The sequence below is a fragment of the Echeneis naucrates genome, chromosome 22, assembly GCF_900963305.1.
Source record: "Echeneis naucrates chromosome 22, fEcheNa1.1, whole genome shotgun sequence".
NCBI lineage: Eukaryota > Metazoa > Chordata > Actinopteri > Carangiformes > Echeneidae > Echeneis > Echeneis naucrates.
The window spans coordinates 15,679,931-15,706,561 of NC_042532.1; the positions used below are offsets into that span (position 1 = coordinate 15,679,931).

At 40.5% G+C, this 26,631-nt stretch overlaps 1 protein-coding gene and 6 gene segments (V, D, J or C); 3 read left to right on the top strand and 4 right to left on the bottom strand.

Annotated features, from left to right (window-relative positions):
• Positions 1 to 589: 589 nt before the first annotated feature.
• Positions 590 to 3,862, bottom strand: LOC115036208 (Ig lambda-2 chain C region-like; the record flags this gene model as incomplete). The annotated part of the segment is given in 2 exon segments: positions 590 to 1,152; positions 3,817 to 3,862. Coding segments are annotated over 2 exon segments (375 nt in total), but the record flags the coding sequence as incomplete, so codon positions are not given.
• Positions 3,863 to 7,311: 3,449 nt separating this feature from the next.
• LOC115036209 (Ig lambda-2 chain C region-like) lies at positions 7,312 to 10,300 on the bottom strand. The segment is given in 3 exon segments: positions 7,312 to 7,874; positions 8,767 to 8,850; positions 10,288 to 10,300. Coding segments are annotated over 3 exon segments (426 nt in total).
• A 175-nt stretch (positions 10,301 to 10,475) lies between these two features.
• On the bottom strand, positions 10,476 to 11,909 carry LOC115036429 (Ig lambda-2 chain C region-like). The segment is given in 1 exon segment: positions 10,476 to 11,909. A coding segment is annotated over 1 exon segment (429 nt).
• A 4,259-nt stretch (positions 11,910 to 16,168) lies between these two features.
• LOC115036435 (Ig kappa chain V-VI region NQ5-61.1.2-like) lies at positions 16,169 to 16,701 on the top strand. The segment is given in 2 exon segments: positions 16,169 to 16,270; positions 16,364 to 16,701. Coding segments are annotated over 2 exon segments (375 nt in total).
• A 496-nt stretch (positions 16,702 to 17,197) lies between these two features.
• On the bottom strand, positions 17,198 to 18,591 carry LOC115036428 (Ig lambda-2 chain C region-like). The segment is given in 1 exon segment: positions 17,198 to 18,591. A coding segment is annotated over 1 exon segment (429 nt).
• Positions 18,592 to 19,274: 683 nt separating this feature from the next.
• Positions 19,275 to 19,850, top strand: LOC115036430 (immunoglobulin kappa variable 3-15-like). The segment is given in 2 exon segments: positions 19,275 to 19,422; positions 19,516 to 19,850. Coding segments are annotated over 2 exon segments (387 nt in total).
• Positions 19,851 to 20,591: 741 nt separating this feature from the next.
• Positions 20,592 to 24,166, top strand: LOC115036418 (tetraspanin-3-like). The gene is made up of 7 exons (XM_029494616.1): positions 20,592 to 20,715; positions 21,715 to 21,906; positions 21,990 to 22,064; positions 22,173 to 22,271; positions 23,108 to 23,260; positions 23,367 to 23,450; positions 23,547 to 24,166. The coding sequence occupies exons 1-7, from the start codon at positions 20,653 to 20,655 to the stop codon at positions 23,622 to 23,624; spliced, it is 744 nt and encodes a 247-aa protein (XP_029350476.1). The 5' UTR covers positions 20,592 to 20,652; the 3' UTR covers positions 23,625 to 24,166.
• Positions 24,167 to 26,631: the final 2,465 nt, after the last annotated feature.

The following is a 26,631-nucleotide window of genomic DNA, read 5'->3' on the forward strand; positions in this document are numbered from 1 at the left end:
GAGTTCAGACTGAAGATGCAGCAGTTTATCACTGTCAGAGTTATCATGTCATAAATAGTGCTGATGTGTTCACACAGTGATTTGTAGTGGTACAAAAACCTCCCTCAGCCAGATGCAGAGACACTGAGCTGTTAGAGCAGGAAGAGACTCTGACACAGACCGCTGAACACAGAGCTGACAGTAAACCCACCAAGCACTTCCTATAAAGTCACGTTCAAGTTTATTACTTTACTAACATATTCTTCATTTTTATGTGATGTGATGATATTTCAGAAATATCCTCATGACATTCACCCTCCCAGATTTTCATCATCCACTTAAAAAAGGTGACAGATGAACAGATATATATGTAGAAAATGTAAATAAATAATTTTCCTTAAACAAGTTAAAGTCAGCATCACGTTTGCTTTCCATTACGATTTCACCTCCTTTACCTGTTTGGATTTGTTCACTCAGATAATGAAAAGTGGAGTCATTTTAGTTTTGACACATTTGTTTGACTCCAAGGTTTTTCATTCTCTACAGACCAGATACAGTTACAGTCAGATCAACAAAGACGGAAAACTAAACACCAAAACAATTCACCGTGTTGTCTTTGAATTAAAACTTTATTAGCAAAAGCAGGAGACATGAACGTTATCAGTTATGAAGCACAGTCACATCCACTCAGCTCTACACGTGGCTCTCTAACTGTTTGCAGCAGTGCTGTTCTCTGACACACAAAGCTTCACCTTCTTCTACACATTACACAACATTAAAATGGATTTTGATCAGAGCAGCTCCTCCTGCTCCCCCCAGAGTGACCTCCTGTCCTGGGCTTCAGTCAGACTCTCTTGCCTCCACACTGGCTTCTGTGAATGGACTTGATCTGGCTGTTACCATGATGGAGGACCTTACAGGAGTACAGCTCTCCTTCCATCCAGCGCTCCCGGCTCAGGCTCAGGATGCTGCTGCTGCTGTACAGTCCGCTCTTCTCCTCCTCTGAGCTGGTCCGGACCCCCTCCGTCAGCTGTACGCCGTCCACCTCCCAGCTCACCACGGCTCCCTCAGGAGAGTAGCCAGACAGGAGGCAGGCCAGGGTGGCCGAGCCCCCGGAGAGCTGCTCAGAGGGCGGGGGGAGCAGAGAGACTGAGGGCCTGACCATGGAGCCAGCTGGAGGGGAGAGCAGAGACACACAAGGAGCAGAATGACGTCCACTGAAGGTCACACAGCTGAACAGGACACAGTTACTATTCAGGACTGAAGTTAACATGACTGTGGATCAGGTGGGAGTCATCATACAGTGATCAGACAGAGAAGCAGCACGGGGCTGAACAAATAAATACATTTGCCATGTTTTGAACAATTTCTCTACAAATGAATGAATCTGTCAGTCTGCATCCCTCTGAATCAACAGCAATGAGACAATAAGCTGATATTTAGCTTGATGGAAAAATATCACAGTGATCATGAAATTAAAGGTTAGTATGCGTTTTATAATGTGTGATATTAAATAAGTCGGATCTGAAAAGATTTTCTTTGTTGGAAAATGTCACATCTGTGCACAGTGAAAGACTTTGTCATCTGCTTGTTTCACTTCCTTTTCACTACATCAAATCAACGAACTGTGAACGCAAAATAAAATCTGGACTGAATTAATGTGTAAAGTCGCTCACTTCTCTCGTCAACATGATATATTTAACTAAGTAATATATTTAACACTTGTTAAAATTTTGATATAAAAAAGAAGGTGTAGGATGAAATGTTAAAAATGTTACAGTGTGCCTCACATACATTTTTACAAAAAACATCACATTTCACACGGAAAATATGCAAATTTAAAATGGATAGAATAAAGAGAAATTTGACATAATTTCACACAAATTTAATCATAAATCATCTGTGACACTTAATTAAATGGAGTCGAAGAAATCATCAAGACAAATTATGGAAAATATGAAAATTGGTTAAAATACGTGAAAATAAAATTTAGGATGATGACCTTCTGAAGTAGATTATCACTTAAAAAATTTTTGAAGAAGAAATTAGAAAGCTTGGATACTTACAGGAAAGGATGAGTTTGGTTCCTCCACCAAAAGTGTTCCACAGTGATACAAACTCATTAAGCGGCTGTACAAAAACCTCCTGCACTGTGAACAATCATCTATCCACTGAAAACAATCTCTGCTTGTTCTAATAACACAGAAAAATATCTACTTTTCACATCTACACAGTTTGTTTCATGATATGAACTGAAATGATTTGAAACATGAAGATTATTTCTTCAGTTTTCTTGAACTTTTCTAAACCTGACAGAGAAACGATCACAGTCTCCTTGTAACAAAGTCACATTTTCCACACTTTAATAGCAGCTGATAAATGGTTGAATGAACTTGTTGTTTTTTAATGTTAATGATTCATTTTAAGAGTCATTCAAATAAAAATAATGATCTACGTTGAACTCGACAAACAGACAACAAACAGACACATCACACCAACCACAGTGGACACAAACTGATCCTTAAATCCTCAGCTGCTCCGCTAATATGAATATTTTCTTGTCTCTGATGATGATATTTAGTGTAAATCCAAGCAGCATTATTTCTCCTGATGTTTGTCCCTCGTTGCCTTCAGTCTGTGGAGAGCAGAGAGATCATTTCCATAGAGAGGAGGCTTTGCATCGTCAGCTGATCCTCCAGTGAAGTGAGAAGGTTTATAGTCCTGTGAGTTCAACACTGCAGGACTCAGATCTGTCAGTCAACACAGCAGAAAGCACAACCACCATGACTCTCATCACCATCCTCATCTGGACGCTGGCCTGCTGCTGTTTTCCAGGTTCATTCACTCAGCAACATTTCAGACATGATGTGCTGCCTTTTCTCTTCGTTTCTTTCTGCTGATAAATGACACATTTGTTTTTGTGTGCAGGATGCAGCGGTCAGGTGACTGTGACTCAGCCTTCAGTAGAGACAGCCAGTCCAGGATCCACCGTCACTCTGACCTGTAAAACCAGTGAGGATGTTTATAATGATGGTGATGATGATTACATGTTCTGGTACCAACAGAAAACTGGACAGTCTCCAAAGCTCCTGATCACATATGTAAACCAACCTGAATCAGGAACACCAGATCGGTTTAGTGGCAGTGGAAGCGGCTCTGACTTCAGTTTGACCATCAGTGGAGTTCAGACTGAAGATGCAGCAGTTTATCACTGTCAGAGTAATCATTACATAAATAGTGCTGCTGTGTTCACACAGTGATTTGTAGTGGTACAAAAACCTCCCTCAGCCAGATGCAGAGACACTGAGCTGTTAGAGCAGGAAGAGACTCTGACACAGACCGCTGAACACAGAGCTGACAGTAAACCCACCAAGCACCAAATACACATTAAAAACTTCCAACAACCGGCTTTATGAAATGTTGATATATGAGCAACAACCAAACCTTCTACAGTTCAGTCAGGTCGATCTGAATCTCCACGAGAGCATCAAATCATTCAGCCATTATTTCTGATAAATTATAAATAAACTATAAATTAGAAGTAACAAAGTGCTGTACTTAAGTAACATTGTGAGGCAGAAACGTGATGTTTGAATACTCTACAAACCGGATAACTTAAAGTCTGATGTCTTCTCTCTCATCAAAATTTCAGATTTTAACCACATAATGAAGTATAAAATCAGTTTTCACCATCAATTAGAAAAAAGAGTGATATATTTTATCATGTTCACATGTTCAACAAGTGTCCTCGTTTAATTTTTCACTTTGGATTTCTTAAATGAAACATTTCCAACATGAAGTGAAATCTCTTACTGTGGATAAATAAATGATGTCCACAGTGTCTGATGAGTTTGGTGCCTCCACCGAACGTGTTCCACAGAGATTGAAGTCAGTGAAGTCATTGTACAAAACAATGAACACAAAATCCGCTGACATTTGAAACATATCAGCACAACAGTGACATGAAGAAATAGAGAAAAGGCTTTGTCTTCAGCAGGAGAATATTTTCATGGAATCGATTTTGGAAACAATCAGGCGGATGAATTTACAGTCTCAGCTTTGAATCAAGTTCTTTATGGACGCCACAGAAACATCAACAGCATCGCTGTTACAGGTTTCATATAAAGGCACACATCATCACTGATGAACACTTATCAGCTGTTTTCTGAAGGAAATATTCACATGCGACTGAGGTGAATTGAAATAAAACTACACAAAGGAATTTAGTGGAGCCCGATGACCGACTGAATGAAGTCCGATGAAAAATCAAATCTTATGGTGACCTCGGCCTGATAAGAGATTTAACCTCACTGATGTAACTGTCCCGGCAGGCAGAGTCTCTCACGTTGAATCAGTCAAACACGTTCTCTCCTCACACGTACACCTGAATTTGTTTGACCGTGCACGTTGTGTTTTGAATGATTGCTGTGCGTCACTGCCCCTGCAGCAGTTTAAGAAGAAGCACTCAGATGAGCGTGCACAGTCTCTCTGACAGAGATATTCGGGACCATGATGATGTCACTGACCCCACTGCTGGCCTCGCTGCTGCTCGCTCTTCGAGGTGAGACGTGGCTCCAGTCTCAATCTGATGAGTGTCCGTTAAATGCATTCCCGTCTCTATATGTGTTCCTTACTGTCATTTTGAGTTAAAGCTGTGTTTCATTTCCAGGTTCAGGCGCCAGTTCTTCTGTGACTCAGTCTCCTGCAACAAAGGCTGTTGCTTTGGGGGAGAGTGTCTCTCTGACTTGTACAGCCAGTACAGGAGTCGATGATGATCTCAGCTGGTACCTGCTCAGATCTGGCCAGAGTCCTAAACTGCTGTTTTATAAAATAAATAAACCAGGATCTAATACGCCCAGTCATTTCAGCAGCAGTGGATCTGAACCTAGATTCACTCTGACGATCAGCAGATTTCAGGCTGAAGATGCAGGAGATTATTACTGTATGGGAGTATATAGGGGCCCAGAGTTCACACAGTGATACAGAGTGGTACAAAAACCTCATACAGATGGTCCACAGATAGATTTCTCTGCTGCAGCTGTTGCTTTCTGCAGCAGACGATGACATGGAAGACTGCTCCGCTGAACACACTGAAGTATTTTCTGCACACCTTTCATCTGAACTAGATCCCCGCCAGAGCGAGCTCTCATATGAAACACAGAAAACATGTTGTTCACTCGTTGACACAATCAGTCCAAAGTGGTATGAAGTGTGATTTGTAATGTCAGTTTAATCAGAGAATTCAATGTGCAGTATAAATTAAACTTGAGGGAATAGTGGAGTTAAATATTCAACTAAAGCTTTTCATTTTATGTAATTTAGTTTTCAATGGAGTTTAAAATACAAATAAAATGAACTATTTCATGAATCAATTTTGCATCAGCAGTTTTATCAAATTATTATAAGTAACCATTAGAACCCATTCTAAAATTACATACAATGGCTTTAAAGATATCTCCAAAATGTGGCTAAATCACAAAATCCAAATCATTCTGCAGATGAATCCATATGTGAAACTGTGACAGGTTTTGTTTTTCACAATTAAAAATGTACTTGATATTTTTGATGCTTTTCATTCATCAAAAATGATGGTAACGCTCACAATTCTGAAGAAAATTTAAAGTATCACAATTATTTTGATGCTTTTTTCACACAATGGGAGCAATACATGAACCATATGTATATATATGCTTTGAAACAATAGTTGTTTCCATGGGACAGTTTTTAAGTTTCCATTCAAAGAAATGATGGAGTTTCCAAAAGTCAAAATTTCAGTCAAAGCAAAAGAAGTCAGATTTACATTAAGATCCGGGGTTAAAATTGAGGACGAGTAAAAATGAAACACTCCACAGTAAAAAAAATGACAACCAGACATGAAATTAAATCACTAAATGTTTATTTCTCTTGCAAAAGAACCAAAATACGGCAAGTGAGGGAAATAATGAAGAAATGTTCAGGTAAGGATGCAAAGCTGCATAAAATCTAAATGGTAACAGATAACACGGGAATCGAACACATCTACATTGAACTTGACAAACAGACAACAAACAGACACATCACACCAACCACAGTGGACACAAACTGATCCTTAAATCCTCAGCGGCTCTGCTAATATGAATATTTTCTTCTCTCTGATGAAGATGATATTTAGTGTAAATCCAAGCAGCATTATTTCTCCTGATGTTTGTCCCTCGTTGCCTTCAGTCTGTGGAGAGCAGAGAGATCATTTCCATAGAGAGGAGGCTTTGCATCGTCAGCTGATCCTCCAGTGAAGTGAGAAGGTTTATAGTCCTGTGAGTTCAACACTGCAGGACTCAGATCTGTCAGTCAACACAGCAGAAAGCACAACCACCATGACTCTCATCACCATCCTCATCTGGACGCTGGCCTGCTGCTGTTTTCCAGGTTCATTCACTCAGCAACATTTCAGACATGATGTGCTGCCTTTTCTCTTCGTTTCTTTCTGCTGATAAATGACACATTTGTTTTTGTGTGCAGGATGCAGCGGTCAGGTGACTGTGACTCAGCCTTCAGTAGAGACAGCCAGTCCAGGATCCACCGTCACTCTGACCTGTAAAACCAGCCGGGATGTTTATGGCAATAATTACATGTTCTGGTACCAACAGAAATCTGGACAGTCTCCAAAGCTCCTGATAAAATTTGCAAACCAACCTGAATCAGGAACACCAGCTCGGTTTAGCGGCAGTGGAAGCCGCTCTGACTTCAGTTTGACCATCAATGGAGTTCAGACTGAAGATGCAGCAGTTTATTACTGTCAGAGTTATCATGAGATAAATAGTGCTGCTGTGTTCACACAGTGATTTGTAGTGGTACAAAAACCTCCCTCAGCCAGATGCAGAGACACTGAGCTGTTAGAGCAGGAAGAGACTCTGACACAGACCGCTGAACACAGAGCTGACAGTAAACCCACCAAGCACTTCCTATAAAGTCACGTTCAAGTTTATTACTTTACTAACATATTCTTCATTTTTATGTGATGTGATGATATTTCAGAAATATCCTCATGACATTCACCCTCCCAGATTTTCATCATCCACTTAAAAAAAATGAGGTAGATGAACAGATATATATGTAGAAAATGTAAATAAATAATTTTCCTTCAACGAGTTAAAGTCAGCATCACGTTTGCTTTCCATTACGATTTCACCTCCTTTACCTGTTTGGATTTGTTCACTCAGATAATAAAAAGTGGAGTCATTTTAGTTTTGACACATTTGTTTGACTCCAAGGTTTTTCATTCTCTACAGACCAGATCCAGTTACAGTCAGATTAACAAAGATGGAAAACTAAACACCAAAACAATTCACCATGTTGTCTTTGAATTAAAACTTTATTAGCAAAAGCAGGAGACATGAACGTTATCAGTTATGAAGCACAGTCACATCCACTCAGCTCTACACGTGGCTCTCTAACTGTTTGCAGCAGTGCTGTTCTCTGACACACAAAGCTTCACCTTCTTCTACACATTACACAACATTAAAATGGATTTTGATCAGAGCAGCTCCTCCTGCTCCCCCCAGAGTGACCTCCTGTCCTGGGCTTCAGTCAGACTCTCTTGCCTCCACACTGGCTTCTGTGAATGGACTTGATCTGGCTGTTACCATGATGGAGGACCTTACAGGAGTACAGCTCTCCTTCCATCCAGCGCTCCCGGCTCAGGCTCAGGATGCTGCTGCTGCTGTACAGTCCGCTCTTCTCCTCCTCTGAGCTGGTCCGGACCCCCTCCGTCAGCTGTACGCCGTCCACCTCCCAGCTCACCACGGCTCCCTCAGGAGAGTAGCCAGACAGGAGGCAGGCCAGGGTGGCCGAGCCCCCGGAGAGCTGCTCAGAGGGCGGGGGGAGCAGAGAGACTGAGGGCCTGACCATGGAGCCAGCTGGAGGGGAGAGCAGAGACACACAAGGAGCAGAATGACGTCCACTGAAGGTCACACAGCTGAACAGGACACAGTTACTATTCAGGACTGAAGTTAACATGACTGTGGATCAGGTGGGAGTCATCATACAGTGATCAGACAGAGAAGCAGCACGGGGCTGAACAAATAAATACATTTGCCATGTTTTGAACAATTTCTCTACAAATGAATGACTGTCAGTCTGCATCCCTCTGAATCAACAGCAATGAGACAATAAGCTGATATTTAGCTTGATGGAAAAATATCACAGTGATCATGAAATTAAAGGTTGGTATGCGTTTTATAATGTGTGATATTAAATAAGTCGGATCTGAAAAGATTTTCTTTGTTGGAAAATGTCACATCTGTGCACAGTGAAAGACTTTGTCATCTGCTTGTTTCGCTTCCTTTTCACTACATCAAATCAACGAACTGTGAACGCAAAATAAAATCTGGACTGAATTAATGTGTAAAGTCACTCACTTCTCTCGTCAACATGATATATTTAACTAAGTAATATATTTAACACTTGTTAAAATTTTGATATAAAAAAGAAGCTGTAGGATGAAATGTTAAAAATGTTACAGTGTGCCTCACATACATTTTTACAAAAAAACATCACATTTCACACGGAAAATATGCAAATTTAAAATGGATAGAATAAAGAGAAATTTGACATAATTTCACACAAATTTAATCATAAATCATCTGTGACACTTAATTAAATGGAGTCGAAGAAATCATCAAGACAAATTATGGAAAATATGAAAATTGGTTAAAATACGTGAAAATAAAATTTAGGATGATGACCTTCTGAAGTAGATTATCACTTAAAACATTTTTGAAGAAGAAATTAGAAAGCTTGGATACTTACAGGAAAGGATGAGTTTGGTTCCTCCACCAAAAGTCCACCACAGTGATACAAACTCATTAAGCGGCCGTACAAAAACCTCCTGCACTGTGAACAATCATCTATCCACTGAAAACAATCTCTGCTTGTTCTGATAACACAGAAAAATATCTACTTTTCACATCTACACAGTTTGTTTCATGATATGAACTGAAATGATTTGAAACATGAAGATTATTTCTTCAGTTTTCTTGAACTTTTCTAAACCTGACAGAGAAACGATCACAGTCTCCTTGTAACAAAGTCACATTTTCCACAGTTTAATAGCAGCTGATAAATGGTTGAATGAACTTGTTGTTTTTTAATGTTAATGATTCATTTTAAGAGTCATTCAAATAAAAATAATGATCTACGTTGAACTCGACAAACAGACAACAAACAGACACATCACACCAACCACAGTGGACACAAACTGATCCTTAAATCCTCAGCTGCTCCGCTAATATGAATATTTTCTTGTCTCTGATGATGATATTTAGTGTAAATCCAAGCAGCATTATTTCTCCTGATGTTTGTCCCTCGTTGCCTTCAGTCTGTGGAGAGCAGAGAGATCATTTCCATAGAGAGGAGGCTTTGCATCGTCAGCTGATCCTCCAGTGAAGTGAGAAGGTTTATAGTCCTGTGAGTTCAACACTGCAGGACTCAGATCTGTCAGTCAACACAGCAGAAAGCACAACCACCATGACTCTCATCACCATCCTCATCTGGACGCTGGCCTGCTGCTGTTTTCCAGGTTCATTCACTCAGCAACATTTCAGACATGATGTGCTGCCTTTTCTCTTCGTTTCTTTCTGCTGATAAATGACACATTTGTTTTTGTGTGCAGGATGCAGCGGTCAGGTGACTGTGACTCAGCCTTCAGTAAAGACAGCCAGTCCAGGATCCACCGTCACTCTGACCTGTAAAACCAGCCGGGATGTTTATAGATGGAGCGATGGTGATCAGGGTATGTTCTGGTACCAACAGAAATCTGGACAGTCTCCAAAGCTCCTGATAAAATATGTAAACCAACGTGTATCAGGAACACCAGATCGGTTTAGTGGCAGTGGAAGCCGCTCTGACTTCAGTTTGACCATCAGTGGAGTTCAGACTGAAGATGCAGCAGTTTATCACTGTCAGAGCTTACATGAGATAAATGATGACTGGGTGTTCACACAGTGATTTGTAGTGGTACAAAAACCTCCCTCAGCCAGATGCAGAGACACTGAGCTGTTAGAGCAGGAAGAGACTCTGACACAGACCGCTGAACACAGAGCTGACAGTAAACCCACCAAGCACTTCCTATAAAGTCACGTTCAAGTTTATTACTTTACTCACATATTCTTCATTTTAATGTGATGTGATGATATTTCAGAAATATCCTCATGACATTCACCCTCCCAGATTTTCATCATCCACTTAAAAAAAAATGAGGTAAATGAACAGATATATATATAGAAAATGTAAATAAATAATTTTCCTTAAACGAGTTAAAGTCAGCATCACGTTTGCTTTCCATTACGATTTCACCTCCTTTACCTGTTTGGATTTGTTCACTCAGATAATGAAAAGTGGAGTCATTTTAGTTTTGACACATTTGTTTGACTCCAAGGTTTTTCATTCTCTACAGACCAGATCCAGTTACAGTCAGATCAACAAAGACGGAAAACTAAACACCAAAACAATTCACCGTGTTGTCTTTGAATTAAAACTTTATTAGCAAAAGCAGGAGACATGAACGTTATCAGTTATGAAGCACAGTCACATCCACTCAGCTCTACACGTGGCTCTCTAACTGTTTGCAGCAGTGCTGTTCTCTGACACACAAAGCTTCACCTTCTTCTACACATTACACAACATTAAAATGGATTTTGATCAGAGCAGCTCCTCCTGCTCCCCCCAGAGTGACCTCCTGTCCTGGGCTTCAGTCAGACTCTCTTGCCTCCACACTGGCTTCTGTGAATGGACTTGATCTGGCTGTTACCATGATGGAGGACCTTACAGGAGTACAGCTCTCCTTCCATCCAGCGCTCCCGGCTCAGGCTCAGGATGCTGCTGCTGCTGTACAGTCCGCTCTTCTCCTCCTCTGAGCTGGTCCGGACCCCCTCCGTCAGCTGTACGCCGTCCACTTCCCAGCTCACCACGGCTCCCTCAGGAGAGTAGCCAGACAGGAGGCAGGCCAGGGTGGCCGAGCCCCCGGAGAGCTGCTCAGAGGGCGGGGGGAGCAGAGAGACTGAGGGCCTGACCATGGAGCCAGCTGGAGGGGAGAGCAGAGACACACAAGGAGCAGAATGACGTCCACTGAAGGTCACACAGCTGAACAGGACACAGTTACTATTCAGGACTGAAGTTAACATGACTGTGGATCAGGTGGGAGTCATCATACAGTGATCAGACAGAGAAGCAGCACGGGGCTGAACAAATAAATACATTTGCCATGTTTTGAACAATTTCTCTACAAATTAATGAATCTGTCAGTCTGCATCCCTCTGAATCAACAGCAATGAGACAATAAGCTGATATTTAGCTTGATGGAAAAATATCACAGTGATCATGAAATTAAAGGTTGGTATGTGTTTTATCATCTGTGATATTAAATAAGTCGGATCTGAAAAGATTTTCTTTGTTGGAAAATGTCACATCTGTGCACAGTGAAAGACTTTGTCATCTGCTTGTTTCGCTTCCTTTTCACTGCATCAAATCAACGAACTGTGAACGCAAAATAAAATCTGGACTGAATTAATGTGTAAAGTCACTCACTTCTCTCGTCAACATGATATATTTAACTAAGTAATATATTTAACACTTGTTAAAATTTTGATATAAAAAAGAAGCTGTAGGATGAAATGTTAAAAATGTTACAGTGTGCCTCACATACATTTTTACAAAAAAACATCACATTTCACACGGAAAATATGCAAATTTAAAATGGATAGAATAAAGAGAAATTTGACATAATTTCACACAAATGTAATCATAAATCATCTGTGACACTTAATTAAATGGAGTCGAAGAAATCATCAAGACAAATTATGGAACATATGAAAATCGGTTAAAATACGTGAAAATAAAATTTAGGATGATGACCTTCTGAAGTAGATTATCACTTAAAACATTTTTGAAGAAGAAATTAGAAAGCTTGGATACTTACAGGAAAGGATGAGTTTGGTTCCTCCACCAAAAGTGTTCCACAGTGATACAAACTCATTAAGCGGCCGTACAAAAACCTCCTGCACTGTGAACAATCATCTATCCACTGAAAACAATCTCTGCTTGTTCTGATAACACAGAAAAATATCTACTTTTCACATCTACACAGTTTGTTTCATGATATGAACTGAAATGATTTGAAACATGAAGATTATTTCTTCAGTTTTCTTGAACTTTTCTAAACCTGACAGAGAAACGATCACAGTCTCCTTGTAACAAAGTCACATTTTCCACACTTTAATAGCAGCTGATAAATGGTTGAATGAACTTGTTGTTTTTTAATGTTAATGATTCATTTTAAGAGTCATTCAAATAAAAATAATGATCTACGTTGAACTCGACAAACAGACAACAAACAGACACATCACACCAACCACAGTGGACACAAACTGATCCTTAAATCCTCAGCTGCTCCGCTAATATGAATATTTTCTTGTCTCTGATGATGATATTTAGTGTAAATCCAAGCAGCATTATTTCTCCTGATGTTTGTCCCTCGTTGCCTTCAGTCTGTGGAGAGCAGAGAGATCATTTCCATAGAGAGGAGGCTTTGCATCGTCAGCTGATCCTCCAGTGAAGTGAGAAGGTTTATAGTCCTGTGAGTTCAACACTGCAGGACTCAGATCTGTCAGTCAACACAGCAGAAAGCACAACCACCATGACTCTCATCACCATCCTCATCTGGACGCTGGCCTGCTGCTGTTTTCCAGGTTCATTCACTCAGCAACATTTCAGACATGATGTGCTGCCTTTTCTCTTCGTTTCTTTCTGCTGATAAATGACACATTTGTTTTTGTGTGCAGGATGCAGCGGTCAGGTGACTGTGACTCAGCCTTCAGTAGAGACAGCCAGTCCAGGATCCACCGTCACTCTGACCTGTAAAACCAGTGAGGATGTTTATAATGATGGTGATTATGATTACATGTTCTGGTACCAACAGAAATCTGGACAGTCTCCAAAGCTCCTGATCACATATGTAAACCAACCTGAATCAGAAACACCAGATCGGTTTAGTGGCAGTGGAAGCGGCTCTGACTTCAGTTTGACCATCAGTGGAGTTCAGACTGAAGATGCTGCAGTTTATCACTGTCAGAGTAATCATGTCATAAATAGTGCTGCTGTGTTCACACAGTGATTTGTAGTCGTACAAAAACCTCCCTCAGCCAGATGCAGAGACACTGAGCTGTTAGAGCAGGAAGAGACTCTGACACAGACCGCTGAACACAGAGCTGACAGTAAACCCACCAAGCACCAAATACACATTAAAAACTTCCAACAACCGGCTTTATGAAATGTTGATATATGAGCAACAACCAAACCTTCTACAGTTCAGTCAGGTCGATCTGAATCTCCACGAGAGCATCAAATCATTCAGCCATTATTTCTGATAAATTATAAATAAACTATAAATTAGAAGTAACAAAGTGCTGTACTTAAGTAACATTGTGAGGCAGAAACGTGATGTTTGAATACTCTACAAACCTGATAACTTAAAGTCTGATGTCTTCTCTCTCATCAAAATTTCAGATTTTAACCACATAATGAAGTATAAAATCAGTTTTTACCATCAATTAGAAAAAAGAGTGATATATTTTATCATGTTCACATGTTCAACAAGTGTCCTCGTTTAATTTTTCACTTTGGATTTCTTAAATGAAACATTTCCAACATGAAGTGAAATCTCTTACTGTGGATAAATAAATGATGTCCACAGTGTCTGATGAGTTTGGTGCCTCCACCGAACGTGTTCCACAGAGACTGAAGTCAGTGAAGTCATTGTACAAAACAGTGAACACAAAATCCGCTGACATTTGAAACATATCAGCACAACAGTGACATGAAGAAATAGAGAAAAGGCTTTGTCTTCAGCAGGAGAATATTTTCATGGAATCGATTTTGGAAACAATCAGGCGGATGAATTTACAGTCTCAGCTTTGAATCAAGTTCTTTATGGACGCAACAGAAACATCAACAGCATCACTGTTACAGGTTTCATATAAAGGCACACATCATCACTGATGAACACTTATCAGCTGTTTTCTGAAGGAAATATTCACATGCGACTGAGGTGAATTGAAATAAAACTACACAAAGGAATTTAGTGGAGCCCGATGACCGACTGAATGAAGTCCGATGAAAAATCAAATCTTATGGTGACCTCGGCCTGATAAGAGATTTAACCTCACTGATGTAACTGTCCCGGCAGGCAGAGTCTCTCACGTTGAATCAGTCAAACACGTTCTCTCCTCACACGTACACCTGAATTTGTTTGACCGTGCACGTTGTGTTTTGAATGATTGCTGTGCGTCACTGCCCCTGCAGCAGTTTAAGAAGAAGCACTCAGATGAGCGTGCACAGTCTCTCTGACAGAGATATTCGGGACCATGATGATGTCACTGACCCCACTGCTGGCCTCGCTGCTGCTCGCTCTTCGAGGTGAGACGTGGCTCCAGTCTCAATCTGATGAGTGTCCGTTAAATGCATTCCCGTCTCTATATGTGTTCCTTACTGTCATTTTGAGTTAAAGCTGTGTTTCATTTCCAGGTTCAGGCGCCAGTTCTTCTGTGACTCAGTCTCCTGCAACAAAGGCTGTTGCTTTGGGGGAGAGTGTCTCTCTGACTTGTACAGCCAGTACAGGAGTCGATGATGATCTCAGCTGGTACCTGCTCAGATCTGGCCAGAGTCCTAAACTGCTGTTTTATAAAATAAATAAACCAGGATCTAATACGCCCAGTCATTTCAGCAGCAGTGGATCTGAACCTAGATTCACTCTGACGATCAGCAGATTTCAGGCTGAAGATGCAGGAGATTATTACTGTATGGGAGTATATAGGGGCCCAGAGTTCACACAGTGATACAGAGTGGTACAAAAACCTCATACAGACGGTCCACAGATAGATTTCTCTGCTGCAGCTGTTGCTTTCTGCAGCAGACGATGACATGGATGACTGCTCCGCTGAACACACTGAAGTATTTTCTGCACACCTTTCATCTGAACTAGATCCCCGCCAGAGCGAGCTCTCATATGAAACACAGAAAACATGTTGTTCACTCGTTGACACAATCAGTCCAAAGTGGTATGAAGTGTGATTTGTAATGTCAGTTTAATCAGAGAATTCAATGTGCAGTATAAATTAAACTTGAGGGAATAGTGGAGTTAAATATTCAACTAAAGCTTTTCATTTTATGTAATTTAGTTTTCAATGGAGTTTAAAATACAAATAAAATGAACTATTTCATGAATCAATTTTGCATCAGCAGTTTTATCAAATTATTATAAGTAACCATTAGAACCCATTCTAAAATTACATACAATGCCTTTAAAGATATCTCCAAAATGTGGCTAAATCACAAAATCCAAATCATTCTGCAGATGAATCCATATGTGAAACTGTGACAGGTTTTGTTTTTCACAATTAAAAATGTACTTGATATTTTTGATGCTTTTCATTCATCAAAAATGATGGTAACGCTCACAATTCTGAAGAAAATTTAAAGTATCACAATTATTTTGATGCTTTTTTCACACAATGGGAGCAATACATGAACCATATGTATATATATGCTTTGAAACAATAGTTGTTTCCATGGGACAGTTTTTAAGTTTCCATTCAAAGAAATGATGGAGTTTCCAAAAGTCAAAATTTCAGTCAAAGCAAAAGAAGTCAGATTTACATTAAGATCCGGGGTTAAAATTGAGGACGAGTAAAAATGAAACACTCCACAGTAAAAAAATGACAACCAGACATGAAATTAAATCACTAAATGTTTATTTCTCTTGCAAAAGAACCAAAATACGGCAAGTGAGGGAAATAATGAAGAAATGTTCAGGTAAGGATGCAAAGCTGCATAAAATCTAAATGGTAACAGATAACATGGGAATCGAACACATCTACGTTGAACTTGACAAACAGACAACAAACAGACACATCACACCAACCACAGTGGACACAAACTGATCCTTAAATCCTCAGCGGCTCTGCTAATATGAATATTTTCTTCTCTCTGATGAAGATGATATTTAGTGTAAATCCAAGCAGCATTATTTCTCCTGATGTTTGTCCCTCGTTGCCTTCAGTCTGTGGAGAGCAGAGAGATCATTTCCATAGAGAGGAGGCTTTGCATCGTCAGCTGATCCTCCAGTGAAGTGAGAAGGTTTATAGTCCTGTGAGTTCAACACTGCAGGACTCAGATCTGTCAGTCAACACAGCAGAAAGCACAACCACCATGACTCTCATCACCATCCTCATCTGGACGCTGGCCTGCTGCTGTTTTCCAGGTTCATTCACTCAGCAACATTTCAGACATGATGTGCTGCCTTTTCTCTTCGTTTCTTTCTGCTGATAAATGACACATTTGTTTTTGTGTGCAGGATGCAGCGGTCAGGTGACTGTGACTCAGCCTTCAGTAGAGACAGCCAGTCCAGGATCCACCGTCACTCTGACCTGTAAAACCAGCCGGGATGTTTATGGCAATAATTACATGTTCTGGTACCAACAGAAATCTGGACAGTCTCCAAAGCTCCTGATAAGATATGTAAACCAACCTGAATCAGGAACACCAGCTCGGTTTAGCGGCAGTGGAAGCCGCTCTGACTTCAGTTTGACCATCAGTGGAGTTCAGACTGAAGATGCAGCAGTTTATTACTGTCAGAGTTATCATGTCATAAATAGTGCTGCTGTGTTCACACAGTGATTTGTAGTGGTACAAAAACCTCCCTCAGCCAGATGCAGAGACACTGAGCTGTTAGAGCAGGAAGAGACTCTGACACAGACCGCTGAACACAGAGCTGACAGTAAACCCACCAAGCACTTCCTATAAAGTCACGTTCAAGTTTATTACTTTACTAACATATTCTTCATTTTTATGTGATGTGATGATATTTCAGAAATATCCTCATGACATTCACCCTCCCAGATTTTCATCATCCACTTAAAAAAAATGAGGTAGATGAACAGATATATATGTAGAAAATGTAAATAAATAATTTTCCTTCAACGAGTTAAAGTCAGCATCACGTTTGCTTTCCATTACGATTTCACCTCCTTTACCTGTTTGGATTTGTTCACTCAGATAATAAAAAGTGGAGTAATTTTAGTTTTGACACATTTGTTTGACTCCAAGGTTTTTCATTCTCTACAGACCAGATCCAGTTACAGTCAGATTAACAAAGATGGAAAACTAAACACCAAAACAATTCACCATGTTGTCTTTGAATTAAAACTTTATTAGCAAAAGCAGGAGACATGAACGTTATCAGTTATGAAGCACAGTCACATCCACTCAGCTCTACACGTGGCTCTCTAACTGTTTGCAGCAGTGCTGTTCTCTGACACACAAAGCTTCACCTTCTTCTACACATTACACAACATTAAAATGGATTTTGATCAGAGCAGCTCCTCCTGCTCCCCCCAGAGTGACCTCCTGTCCTGGGCTTCAGTCAGACTCTCTTGCCTCCACACTGGCTTCTGTGAATGGACTTGATCTGGCTGTTACCATGATGGAGGACCTTACAGGAGTACAGCTCTCCTTCCATCCAGCGCTCCCGGCTCAGGCTCAGGATGCTGCTGCTGCTGTACAGTCCGCTCTTCTCCTCCTCTGAGCTGGTCCGGACCCCCTCCGTCAGCTGTACGCCGTCCACCTCCCAGCTCACCACGGCTCCCTCAGGAGAGTAGCCAGACAGGAGGCAGGCCAGGGTGGCCGAGCCCCCGGAGAGCTGCTCAGAGGGCGGGGGGAGCAGAGAGACTGAGGGCCTGACCATGGAGCCAGCTGGAGGGGAGAGCAGAGACACACAAGGAGCAGAATGACGTCCACTGAAGGTCACACAGCTGAACAGGACACAGTTACTATTCAGGACTGAAGTTAACATGACTGTGGATCAGGTGGGAGTCATCATACAGTGATCAGACAGAGAAGCAGCACGGGGCTGAACAAATAAATACATTTGCCATGTTTTGAACAATTTCTCTACAAATGAATGAATCTGTCAGTCTGCATCCCTCTGAATCAACAGCAATGAGACAATAAGCTGATATTTAGCTTGATGGAAAAATATCACAGTGATCATGAAATTAAAGGTTGGTATGTGTTTTATCATCTGTGATATTAAATAAGTCGGATCTGAAAAGATTTTCTTTGTTGGAAAATGTCACATCTGTGCACAGTGAAAGACTTTGTCATCTGCTTGTTTCGCTTCCTTTTCACTGCATCAAATCAACGAACTGTGAACGCAAAATAAAATCTGGACTGAATTAATGTGTAAAGTCACTCACTTCTCTCGTCAACATGATATATTTAACTAAGTAATATATTTAACACTTGTTAAAATTTTGATATAAAAAAGAAGCTGTAGGATGAAATGTTAAAAATGCTACAGTGTGCCTCACATACATTTTTACAAAAAAACATCACATTTCACACGGAAAATATGCAAATTTAAAATGGATAGAATAAAGAGAAATTTGACATAATTTCACACAAATGTAATCATAAATCATCTGTGACACTTAATTAAATGGAGTCGAAGAAATCATCAAGACAAATTATGGAACATATGAAAATCGGTTAAAATACGTGAAAATAAAATTTAGGATGATGACCTTCTGAAGTAGATTATCACTTAAAACATTTTGAAGAAGAAATTAGAAAGCTTGGATACTTACAGGAAAGGATGAGTTTGGTTCCTCCACCAAAAGTGTTCCACAGTGATACAAACTCATTAAGCGGCCGTACAAAAACCTCCTGCACTGTGAACAATCATCTATCCACTGAAAACAATCTCTGCTTGTTCTGATAACACAGAAAAATATCTACTTTTCACATCTACACAGTTTGTTTCATGATATGAACTGAAATGATTTGAAACATGAAGATTATTTCTTCAGTTTTCTTGAACTTTTCTAAACCTGACAGAGAAACGATCACAGTCTCCTTGTAACAAAGTCACATTTTCCACACTTTAATAGCAGCTGATAAATGGTTGAATGAACTTGTTGTTTTTTAATGTTAATGATTCATTTTAAGAGTCATTCAAATAAAAATAATGATCTACGTTGAACTCGACAAACAGACAACAAACAGACACATCACACCAACCACAGTGGACACAAACTGATCCTTAAATCCTCAGCTGCTCCGCTAATATGAATATTTTCTTGTCTCTGATGATGATATTTAGTGTAAATCCAAGCAGCATTATTTCTCCTGATGTTTGTCCCTCGTTGCCTTCAGTCTGTGGAGAGCAGAGAGATCATTTCCATAGAGAGGAGGCTTTGCATCGTCAGCTGATCCTCCAGTGAAGTGAGAAGGTTTATAGTCCTGTGAGTTCAACACTGCAGGACTCAGATCTGTCAGTCAACACAGCAGAAAGCACAACCACCATGACTCTCATCACCATCCTCATCTGGACGCTGGCCTGCTGCTGTTTTCCAGGTTCATTCACTCAGCAACATTTCAGACATGATGTGCTGCCTTTTCTCTTCGTTTCTTTCTGCTGATAAATGACACATTTGTTTTTGTGTGCAGGATGCAGCGGTCAGGTGACTGTGACTCAGCCTTCAGTAGAGACAGCCAGTCCAGGATCCACCGTCACTCTGACCTGTAAAACCAGCCGGAATGTTTATAGATGGAGCGATGGTGATCAGGGTATGTTCTGGTACCAACAGAAAACTGGACAGTCTCCAAAGCTCCTGATAAAATTTGTAAACCAACGTGTATCAGGAACACCAGCTCGGTTTAGTGGCAGTGGAAGCCGCTCTGACTTCAGTTTGACCATCAGTGGAGTTCAGACTGAAGATGCTGCAGTTTATTACTGTCAGAGTTATCATGAGATAAATAGTGCTGATGTGTTCACACAGTGATTTGTAGTCGTACAAAAACCTCCCTCAGCCAGATGCAGAGACACTGAGCTGTTAGAGCAGGAAGAGACTCTGACACAGACCGCTGAACACAGAGCTGACAGTAAACCCACCAAGCACCAAATACACATTAAAAATTTATTAATTACAAAAAAAAAACTGCTTAATGAAACATTGATATATGATTAACAAGCAAGTATTTTACAGTTTCGTCAAATCAGTCTGAATTGTTTCAAAAGCCTCAAAATTACAAATCTGCAATAAGAAAGAATTACCATAATTTGGCCTTCAGCAATATAACAATTACAGGCTTCATCGTGGAAGGGAGAGGCAGGATGAACAGACTTAAAAACAGCTTCTACACTTCGGCTGTCAGGACGCTAAACAGCCACAACTCAGAACAATCCAGTCAGTAGGGCAACATAATTAAGTGTCAAATCTACCTCACCTAGGGGCAATTCCAACATGCTGCTTTTATTTCTGGATTTAGCATTATTTATAAGCAGTAGTTGCTATTTGGTCTTGTCCTTGTGAACTGTTTTTTTTTTTTTTCCTTTTAATGCACCTTCAGTGTTGCCCCCAAAATTTCGTTGTGCAGCCGCTGTATAATGACAATAAACGCTCTCTTATCTTATCTTTTGAGGATGCCAGCTTGCAGCCGTGTTTCCGCATTTTTGAGGAAGTAGATTTTTTTATTTTTTTAGTGGGGGGGGGGGGTCATAGCAGAAAGAAAGGACAGTACAGTCCTCGCGCCAACCTCGAGGTGTCTGCGTTGATCACCGCGCGCTCCTTCCGCAGTGTGAAAATGAGCGAACGGAGGAGAAACGCGCTCAAAACAACACTTCAGCTGGAATCTCAACTTCTGTGGGTAGGTGGGACTTCAGCAGAGTAAACATCACACACTACAAACATACATGTCAGAAATCAGTATCTGTTTGAATGTTGGAAATGTTGGATAAATTGCATCTTGGTTGTGTTGTGTGTGTGTGAATGTATTTCGAGACAGACTCACGTTTGAGTCACACTGGTCATATGACAGTTATGTTTTAGAGGAAATCGGCTACAGTATGAACACACACACACACACACACACACACACACTTCAAGTGGATTGGTCATCTATTCAAAAAGATACACATTTCAGTAGCTTATTATACTTTACCTCACAGTATAATATAATTTAAATTGTGCTTTGTTTTATTTGCCATTTTCTACCATTAAAAAAATAAATAAATAACAGGACACGTCTTGTGGGAAGTAGAAAAGACTAAATTTCTTGTGACTGTGTAAAAAACAGATAAGGTTTAACCATCTGTTCTAAATCATTAACAGAGACATGGGTTTCTTGGTTCAGACCATGCTGAACAAAGTCTGAAGCTTTCAGTGTTTCAGTGTCATGGGTTGATTTCCCCATTACTGGTCTGTTTCTAATCACCACCAACCCGGGGCCTCAGAGCAAGGCCCCTTAATCTGCAGCTACAAGTGCTCAATTAATAACTTCAATTTATTCCAAAAATATATTTTGTAACACATTGAATATTAGTTTTATCTGATTTCTTTTAACTAATAGATATGAGAGAATTGACAACATACTGATTCTTTAAATGAAGTTACAAGATATCAGCACTTATCTTAACCTAAAGACTAGAAACAAATAAGACAGCCTGCTCACACACATAAAGCTGCTGTAGCTGAAGTATGGCATCATGTTAAACTATCTTACACATACATGGGGTCACATGGAGTTAAAAATGAATGCATAAGAGAGTAAATGCAAGCTTATTAACAGCATTTTTGTCACAGATACTATTATTTATGCACGCTTTACTCTTGTGTTGTATTGGGGCACTCTTTTTTTATTTAACAGGTGATGGGGTTGGTGGTGGGCTTGAGTGGATTCTATCTACTGATGAAATACAGTCACAGCAGGCTATTCTTTTGTGACACCTACATCATCATGCCTGCTATCCTCGCTCTCATCAGTGGCGCTTTCCTTTTGACCAACGGTTTCCTCGGCTCGTGGCTGAGCTTCAGAGATTCAGTCTTTTTCCAGGGACTGGTAGGCTTGTCAGTTTGAGTGAATAAGGGAATATCTGTCTGTGTTATAATGTATGGACCTTAATGAAACATGCTCTTCTCCAGTTTGTTTATCTGCTGGTTGTGATCTTCTGCCTGCAAAGTTCGGCTTCAGCATTGGCATATTTTCACTCCATAAAGGTACCCATGTCACACCAAAATGCATCTGCACTGGACTGGAACTATAACATTATCTGCCCACAAAAAGATTGTTTACGTTCTTTGTGTCTTCTTGTGTTTGGTTTTTAGCTGGATTCAGACTTAACTTCCCTCAGTGGTGTTTTTCAAAATTACACAGGCAACAGCCAGGATCCAAACTCTCAAGCTGTAGATGCTACACAAGAGGAGGTGCGTGCTCGGCCATCACATATTTGAACTGAATTATGTAGGCATCCATACACCATGTAGAAACAACTGAGCATTTCAAATGGCATAACATTTTTCCTAAACCTAAAAAGCAACAGCACAAAAAGTAGCAGGACATACCACATACACCAGCATGGTTGAGCCACTTGGATGCACTTCTTGTAATGATATCTATATTAGAAGTGGAAAACCTGCATTGTCTCCTCTGAACAAGCAGCAGCAGTTATATCACCCTCTGCTGGTGCTATCACCTTTGACAAGTGAAAAAAACGTACTGCTCATATTCCAGGCAGTGTCACATTCGAGTAAGAACCAGGCCCAACCCTGCTTTTTATATTGACAGTGTTCAGGGTGGTATGGCCTTAACAGAGAGACAGACTGAGAGTTTATAGGTCACTTTCTGTACAAATCTGTGCATGTAGTGACTGTCAATCGTTAGCATCTGCAACCAACTCTGATCATAAGTTTGGTATTATTTCATGAATTTACGAATGGGGGCACATTTTAAAGTTGAATTTTGATTTAGACACATTTTAGTGCAATAAAACTACTATTTTTGTCTGACTTTTAGTCAAGTAGAAGTTTAAAGTAGTAAAAAAACAAGTACAACAAAAATACTGTATGTCAATAAGTATACAAATTCATAAGTTTTTATTTAAGTAAATGTTTTAAATAAGATTCACTTTTACTTTACTGTTCACAATTCTTCAACACTGACAATAAGAAAATCCCCAACAACAATAATGATAACTGTCTGATTTGCGGTGTTTTATACTGATTGAGAGTGACTGGGCATTTGGTGTTTTGATCCCTGTTAGTTGCAGTGTTGTGGTGTCCATGACTATAGGGACTGGCTTGAAACCTCTTGGTTCAACCGTACTGGAGGACTACGTGTTCCCCACAGCTGCTGCAACTCGACTTTCTCCTCCTGTACTGGCACTGTGGACAAGCCATGGCAGTTAAACACACAGGTCAGACAATGTCCATAATCACAAACACAAAAATGTTTCAGCATGAATGTCAAATAGCTCTGCTTGGTTAATTTTCTAATTCAAATTTTCTATCTCATCCTTTCAGGGCTGCCAGGTTAAGCTGGAGATGGCTCTACAGTTCACACTGAGTTTTATCATCTGGCTCTCGCCAGTAGTTTTACTGGTGGAGGTGTGAAACACTTCATAGTATTTATACCATTTTAGAATTCTTTAATTTGGCTGCTACCCAGAATCACCATCTCCTTTCTCTCCCTTTTGACTATAGTTTGTTGTGTTTCTGACGGCGGGACAGCTCATGAGGTACCAACATTTTATGGGATATCACAAGCTGGAAAAAAACTAAAGAGACTTGCAGATGGAACAGCACTGGACTCTGTACATGCAACTATTATTATGACTTGTCAGAATGATTGTTCTTGACTTTGAAACAGGTGTCTGATTTCTTATCCCTTTCACTGCTGCTTATTAATACAAGTTTATTCCAGTACACTACAAAACATGCAGCTTTTAAGTGGTGATGGATGATATGATGATTATAGCATTATTTGTGATGATGGTTTATACAAACTTCTGAATATACTGCTGCACTCATTCACTTTATTTTAGCCGTTTTTAAGACCGCCTGTGTGGTAAGACATTTCTGAGCTGTAGTTTAAAAGAAGAAACATTTCTTACTTCTTGGTGCTCTTTTATATCCTCAAATAGTTGTAGGCCACATTTAAACAAATCAGTGTAATGGAATGACTTTATATGAGTTATTATTGCCAACACTGCACATGTTTTTCAGAGGTGGACAGAGTGCACAACTTCACTACTTGAGTCAAAGTACAGATCAAAATTTTATGTTTGCTAAAAAAAAAAAAAAAAAAAAAAAAAAAAAAAAAACTTAAGTAAAGGTATACCTCAGGAAATACAGGAAAGGGAAGTAGGTTTACTGTCATTATACACTGATGTGATTCTGCTACTGACAGTTTATAGCTCAAACATACCTTCAGTTAAAGAGGCCCAACAAGAACCGGTCTGTGGAGGGATCCGGTCTGTTCTCTAGTCTCTGGAGGGATCCAGTCTGGTCTCTAGTCTCTGGAGGGATCCGGTCTGTTCTCTAGTCTCTGGAGGGATCCGGTCTGGTCTCTAGTCTCTGGAGGGATCCGGTCTGGTCTCTAGTCTCTGGAGGGATCCGGTCTGGTCTCTAGTCTCTGGAGGGGTCCGGTCTGGTCCAGTCTCCAGTGTGCTCCATGTCCAGTTCCTCCTCTGCCTCCTTTTATGATGGTACTTCTTGTCATAGATTCAGGATGATGGCAAAAAATGGAGGCGAGAATTAGTGAGTTAGAGTCGCGGCTGCACGCTCTAGCTAGCTCAGTTTAGACAAATGCAGTGTAGCAAGAAAAAGTGGAGAGTAGACTGGTGGTAAACAGGAACAGAGACCAGACCAGAGAGACGCAGTTCGAGTTCAGGTGTGGGCAGCTAACACGGCTAGCTTAACTGGTTACGAGGAATGGACTGGGCTGACGCAAGATACCCCCCAGGACCGAGGCCGGACCAGACCAGAGAATATGGACCAGGAAAAAAACAACCAATCACCCACTGAGATGACTTATTTACAGAATTTAATATGCCAGTCCATTTCATGAATTATTTCATGGTCCTGTTGGCGCCAGAAATGTATTTTATCTGCCCCCCCCCAACCAAACAAATGGTTTATCCACCTACCCTTCGCTAAGCCCCGCCCCCCCTTGGTTGCTGTTGCTATGCCAGGCTGTTTGTGTTGTCTGAAGTTTGGAAGGAAAATGTTCAGTCAGCATCAGTCCGGTGTCCAGAAAGGAAAAGACAAGAATAAGGAAATAAAGGATGAACAAATTTTCAGAAAAAATATTTTAAAAAGGTGGTGAAACGTAGAGCAAGGTGCGAGACAGAGCAGTTAGCTTGTAACTTAACGTAAATTGTCCAGCTCTAATGCTAATATCCATTAGCCTAGCTTGTATTATAGCCCGACACAAAACGTTATCTTTGACGGAAAGAGCTGAGTTTGGGAAGAAGGAACGTGGTGATACACACCAGCTAAAAATACGACCAAGATGTATGATGTAGAATCACCCGATCGTTACAGATAAATAATCCAGTTAGGGTGAGGATTATACATCGTGGCCATGTTTGTATGTGTCCCAGTTAAGAATATGTGGCCGTATTATTACCTGGAACACGCATTAGCTTGTAGCCAGAGTTTGGATGTCTTCTGTGGACATCACTTACAACAACACGGTCCAACTCCTCATCACAGGTCTGTCTGTCTGCCTGCACACACACACACAACATTAACAACATCCTTGTGTGTGTTGTTGTGTCTGAAGCGGTGGAGTACTTCTACATTTGCGGTCAATATCTTTGTGCAGAAATAAAGCCAACATGTTAAATAAATTCCTCTGCCCCCCATGTCACTTTCTCTGTGACCTGACTGCAGCTGGAGCCCTCTCTGTCTCTTCCTTTCTGATGGAGCTCCCAAACTCAGCTGTTTCTGTCAAAGATAACGTTTCGTGTCGGGCTTTAATACAAGCTAGGCTAATGGACGTTAGCACTAGAGCTGTCCAGTTAGCTTAAGTTACAAGCTAACGACCCTGTTTCTTACCTTGCTCTACGTTTCTCGTCCCAAATTCACCGTCACCACCTTAAAAAAAAAAACACTGTATAACATTGTAAATTGTATAGAAAATTTCTCAACCATGTATCTTTCTTTTCCTTTCTGATCACCACCTGCTGACCGGACATTTTCCTACCGAACTTCAGACAACAGACAATAACCAATAAGAGTAACCAAGGGGGGCGGGGCTTATCGAAGGCCAAAACATTTGTTGGGGAGGGGGTTACAATTAGGAAGAAACTAAGTAACTCACCAAAATACATTTTAGTTTACATGTCCCCTTTCTCGTTCGCTTTTACTGGTCTAGTCTGTGGTCTCGTCCTGTCTCGTCTCGGTCCGTTCCGGGAGGGGTACCGTCACCGGTCTGGTCTGGTCTGGTTCGGCCTAGGTCCTGGGGGGGGCGCCGTATCTGCATTAGCCCAGTCCATTACTCGCAACCAACTAACTGTAGACACGTTCAGGTGCCCACACCGGGAATGGACCTTTACATTACATATCATACTACAATCATTACATCACTATTACATAACACATCACTTATTACATACTATAATCATATTACAATCATACATACATCACATTTACCTCGTGTATACACATTTACAGTTACATCATATATATAGTCATACATTACACTTAACCCCGGGGTTATATTACATCATACACTCACATTACGTACCCTAGCCGGGAATCGAACACCTGCCACCTAGGTATG